Source organism: Trichomycterus rosablanca, chromosome 6, assembly GCF_030014385.1.
Source record: "Trichomycterus rosablanca isolate fTriRos1 chromosome 6, fTriRos1.hap1, whole genome shotgun sequence".
NCBI lineage: Eukaryota > Metazoa > Chordata > Actinopteri > Siluriformes > Trichomycteridae > Trichomycterus > Trichomycterus rosablanca.
Genome location: NC_085993.1, coordinates 18,396,448 through 18,402,168, shown reverse-complemented (window position 1 = coordinate 18,402,168; position 5,721 = coordinate 18,396,448). Strand labels below are relative to the sequence as shown.

General features: G+C 38.3%; 1 protein-coding gene across 1 annotated transcript; it reads right to left on the bottom strand.

Moving 5' to 3' along the window:
• Positions 1 to 383: 383 nt before the first annotated feature.
• On the bottom strand, positions 384 to 5,279 carry si:ch211-161c3.6 (high mobility group AT-hook 2b). The gene is made up of 6 exons (XM_062996699.1): positions 5,188 to 5,279; positions 3,246 to 3,393; positions 2,730 to 2,813; positions 2,592 to 2,636; positions 939 to 971; positions 384 to 531 (listed from the first exon to the last, which is right to left on the bottom strand). The coding sequence occupies exons 2-6, from the start codon at positions 3,348 to 3,350 to the stop codon at positions 454 to 456; spliced, it is 345 nt and encodes a 114-aa protein (XP_062852769.1). The 5' UTR covers positions 3,351 to 3,393; positions 5,188 to 5,279; the 3' UTR covers positions 384 to 453.
• Positions 5,280 to 5,721: the final 442 nt, after the last annotated feature.

The following is a 5,721-nucleotide window of genomic DNA, read 5'->3' as shown; positions in this document are numbered from 1 at the left end:
GATGCTCTGACCCAGTCGTCTAGCCATCACAATTTGGCCCTTGTCAAACTCGCTCAAATCCTTACACTTGCCCATTTTTCCTGCCTTTAACACATCAACTTTGAGGATAAAATGTTCACTTGCTGCTTAATATATCCCACCCACTAACAGGTGCAGTGATAAAGAGGTAATCAGTGTTATTCACTTCACCTGTCACTGCTTATAATGTTATGCCTGGTCAGTGTATTGTTAATCTTTTTTCATTTGTAAATATGGTTAAAATAATTTTTCTGATATTATGCCTGAAGTGTGCCTGCTGTCCACGATGCTAAACTCAGATCTGTTCTCTTTTCAGTAATCATAATCATATCATGTGGTGTAAGTACAATGACAAAAAACAAAACCAGGCTCTCTGCGTAGTTTAACTGAAAACTATTGCAGATGTAAACGCGACTGTAGCACAACACCCGAGACTCAAAGCAACCAGTGAGGTAGATTTAAAGATGGCGACGACGGCTGGTCCTCGGCTCGTCCTGCCTCTTCTTCCTTAAGCTAGGTAGGAAACAGAACACAGAGGCGAAGACACTGTGAGTGCGTAAGAACGAACCGCATGTCTGGCTGACACTAAGAGCTGTGACCGTTGGGAACAGGAAACCAAGAAAAGAGGATAACGGCCATGTTCAGTTTCCCCTAAAGCCACTGACTCATTTGGCTTCTGATTTAGTGTACAGTCCCTATATGTATGAGTAAAAGGGGAGATTCTGTGCTCTTTCAACTCATAACTGGGTTTCAGTATGGGTGCGACCATTACTGACAATCATCATATCAGCTTTGGTGTCCCAGTAACAGAGTTTGTATTCGAAGAGGGAGGAAGAGCACGCACAGCTGCTGGCGTCTTTTAATTGGCGTTTTTTATTTTAAAGCTTTAAGTACTCAAGAGTTAGAAATATTTCTCTCACCTGGTGTTCTTGTTTCTCGTCTGTTTTTTGAGGCTGTGAATTACAGAGAAATAAAGCAAAATGTTTAAAAAATGCGTAACTTCTGTAAAGTGCATGGGGTAAAACAATAAACGTACAACATATTCATAGTATTAAAATAATATTAATCCAGTAGATCTGTTAAACATCCAGAAAATAATGCTACAGAAAAATAAAAAATAAATCATGAATCATGACCCACAAAAACTATATTCAAATGTCCATGTTAAATACTCTACACAGGGATGCCAGGTGCATGGTTATTGCAGCTTGATACATTACCATTTTCGGCATTTAACAGACACTTTTATCCAAAGTGACTTACAGTACTGTGACAGTGTATTGTCTAAGCAATTGAATGTTAAGGGCCTTGCTCAAGGGCCCAACAGGGGCAACCTGGCAGTGGTGGGGCGTAAACCAGCGACTTTTCAATTACTAGTCCAGTACCTTAACCACTAGGCCACAACTACCTCTGATACTCCTGAACAGATGCCTAATATTACAAGTTTTTTGTCCATCATGTTTCCTTTTATAATTTTAAGTCTGTACAAGTGTACTATGCTGTGAGTCAGCGAACTGGTGTACTTTTTTCTGAACTATTTTTCATTTCGGACATCCAATTTCACATCTGAAATTAAAATGTGTTTTAAGGTGTATTTTATTTCATTTTATTTTTATGTTTATAACTGCTTTATTCGGGGTCAGGGTCTGATTTCTCTAAATTTACTGGGCACAATACAGGGGCAGCTGTTGCCTAGCGGTTAAGATTCTGGACTAGTAATCAAAAGGTCACTGGTTCAAGCCCCACCACTACAAGGTTTCCAATGTTGGGTCCTTGAGCAAGGCCTTAACCCTTAATTGCTTAGACAGTATACTGTCAATATACTGTAAGCACTTTGAATAAAGGTATCTGCTAAGTGCCTAAAATGTAAATTTATATACCTTGGCCACCCCCATCACCCCTTGCTTCCCAGACAAATCATCTATGTATGTAGATGCCCAGGTGGCTGATAGCACTGCTTGGGATCCAAACCCTGGATCCCAGCAGTAGTGGGTTAGAGTACTTTACCACTGCGCCACCCGAGTGCTTAATAAAAGGTATTTTAAATGTATTTCAAAATGTATTTTTATAGAGTATATTGGTTTTGTTATACTGTGGTGTTCAGAAACCTGTGACATTAAATTGTGTAAATAAAGTGGTGATCAAGCTCATACAAGACAGTGTTTAAACACATACACACTCACAAAAAACAGATTTGACTGGCAACATCCCACTTCAGAAGTTCTCTGTGTGTATGTAGCCATTCTGATGGTGTTTGGGGTTTAAGGAGGGGCTACACATTGTTTACATTTGCAAACATCATGTCCATCAGTCCAAACACACACTAGCTTCATTCCAAAGACATTTGCAAGAATGAATTTAACATGAATTCAAGCCTCATTTGTGGGCATGTGGGTTTCATCGGGTTTCTCTAAATTGTGAATGAGTGTGTATGATGCCATGCAATGAATTCGTGCCCTGTTAGGGAATGAGTTTGGTGGTTCTGGATAGGTTCTGAACCCATTGCAACCCAGATCAGGATAAAGTATTTACTGTAGATAAATGAATGGATGAATAAACAGTGTTATACTGACCCATTTTCTAGGTCGACCTCGAGGTCTCTTTTCCTTTGGTGGCTCCTTTGGAAGAAGGACAATGGATTTAACATTTACGTTTTAACAAAACACTTCATTGACAATGCATAGAAAGAGTGCCACAGAGGTCGTCCTTACTTTGGGTGTTGCAGACTGGGTCTTATTCTTACTACCTTTAGGTCTTCCCCTTGGTCTTTTAGGAGCAGTGGGATCAGCAGGTTCCTGGAAGATCCAGATAATGTCAGTTAAGTGTTTACTTCTTGTTAGGTAAAATATCAAGGGGTCTATAAACTTTTGGTAACTTTTCCATCACCTCTGACCTCTGTGTTACAACAGCGGTGTCTCCCCCTCTGAATGTTAAACGACCCCAAAACCCCTAACCTTTAACTTGGTTCTGTTTAATTGTCTTTGGTCTCTGCTCACACATAAACATGTTATCTCCATCCTAACTCCCATCTCTATACAATAAACTGGAAGCTTTTTCTGACTGTCTGAGTTACTTCCTGTGACCACTCAGGTTTTGCATGGCTCTTTCTCTCAGACTCATAGCAGCAAATGACTCTGGAGTAGAAGATCAGAGCACCAAGATTTCTTGATGTTCTAACACTTCTGTACACAGATTGAGCAGTGCAAGTGTTAGAAATGTAGGAGTACCTGTGCTTCTTTACGTGGTCTGCCTCTGCCTCGTTTTGGTGCTGCTGGAGTTTCAGGTGTCGGTTCTGCCTCTTCAGCTCCTCCTCCACTCATCTCCTCATCCATCCTGGCCAAACCTCACTCAGGCATGGACACCACACGCTTTATTCTTATGGGGTATCAAAAACAAGAAGTGCAGTTGGTCTGATGGATTAAGAACCTTGGAGCAAATTTATGCATCTAAAATACATGTACAAATTATGAGAAAGTACACACTATAATTAATGAGTATAGGTGCAATAAATAAATAAAATAAATGAATAAATAGTAAATCTAATGGCCTGCACAGAGCACTGAACTTCACCCTATTGATCAAATTGGGAAGAGTTGAAATGTTAATTGCGAGCCAAGATTGTACAGTAAAGGCTGTTGTTGCCATGAAAATTGGAAGGGAGTTCAATATTAATGCCATGCCAATGTTTTTGGCAAGGGATGTCAAACAGACTTTTGTCAGGTATCCACAAACCTTTGGGCATATAGTGTAGATTTAATTTAACATAATCCTATCATTCATAATTCATCATTGACACATTGTTAGTTGTTTGCTGTAAGTTTTACTTTTTGTCCTTGTTTATTGTTCTGATTAATGAAAGTAATTTTGCTTTGTTCATTGTTTTTTGGATGGGGGGGGGGGGGGGATTTCTGTTTTGCTCGTTGACTGCTATTGTTTTCTCCAGTAGGTAATTCACCCACTCTAAATTGTGAATGAGTGTGTGTGATGCCATGCAATAAATTGGTGCCCTGTTGAAGGTGAATTCCCATCTTGAGTTCAGTGGTTTTGGATAGGTTCTGAACCTTTTGCAAACCACATCAGGATAAAGCAGTTACTGCAGATGAATGAATGAATAAACAGTGTTATACTGTCCCAGTTTTGCTTTGGTGGCTCATATTTTGGATGCTATTTTGGATGGGGGGGTAATTCTGTTTTGTTCATTGACTGCTATTGTTTGTTGTTTTATTGTTTAGCTACTTATTTGTTACTTTTACCTTGTTTTTTTGTTAACTGTGTCAAAAACCTTTCTTCATTTGCCCTGTTAACTGTTGAATCGTGTAAAATACATTTGCTGGTTTTGTTTCTCATGTGGCATAAATAGTTTTCGTTCAGTTTGCCTTCTTTAATTTTAAAACAGGTTTTGTCACTTTTGTACCATCACTATCATCTCATATATTGGACCAGATTTATTTATCTACTCAGTTTTGTTACATTTACCACTGGATTAACTGAATTTGCTCCGTCTGTCAGACTTGTGGTTAAACATTGTAAAAAGAAAGCACACTTGTTGAGATGAGGATGAACCGGTTGCCTTGGTAACAAGTATAGCAGATACTGTTCCGTACATGGTGAGTACAGGAGGAAAATATAGACAATAGTGCATTACATCCAATTCTAGTTTAACTTTCACTTATTATTATTCACTTTTTGCAGCAAAATGTATTGCTGTTAGCAAAAAATACAAAATTGAATCAAAAAGATAATAGGTTTCCAATTATTTATTTCTTTTTCCTTTTAACTATTAGTTTTAAATGAGGTTGAACAGATTACAAATGAGAAGTTCTTTGCATTATGAACCGTCATCTAATTCTTAAATTAATGTAAAGCCATGAAAACACAGTGCTCTTGCTAGAACCTATAGTGCATCACTGTGTTTTTGTTTAAATTGCAGAAATTTTTGCACAGTAAAAAAAAAACCCAAGTAAATAACATAAATGTAGATAATTTTATGTAGATAAAAGTAATAAAAAAACGTTAAAATTGCTACCCTGCTATGCACACATTACCAACAGCAAATCATTATGCCTAATTTAATGTTAGATAAGAGCTTGCCTTGAGAATTGTGATCACCAACCAACTAATCACCCTTACAAGCTGTTTTACTGTAAAAATATGAGATTTTTTATTTACCATTGATGGAAGTCTATCGCTCCTCCTTATTTGCCATCAAGCTGTTGTAAATTTTATTGCTTGGTGTTGGCACTGAGATAACCTCAAGTCAGTTCTTATTATAACCTGTGCCACACGTCAACGTTTAAACCCGCCCTGTGCTGTATAGAAACACCCTCGTTTCACCCAGCTTTGTCAAAGGGACGAGTAGTCTGACGCATTATCACACTGATTCTGCTGCTGCTATGGGGAGTTTTAGTAGAAGTCTTAAATGAAACACAAAGTAATGGCTTATTTTTGGCCCTGAAAAATAGTGCCGCCCTATTAGATTGAAGTGATTAATCAGGTACTTTACAGGGTAAATTTTTTAACCGTTTCATGTTTTGACAAAGCAAAACTGTAACTGTTGAGTCACTGTTACTCACATGAAAATCAGCTATGAAAGAGTGAATGATAACGGTAAACTCTCACACGCACACACACACGCTCACACGCAGGCACACCATCACTTATACACACACATACACACAATACACACACACGCACTCACACACA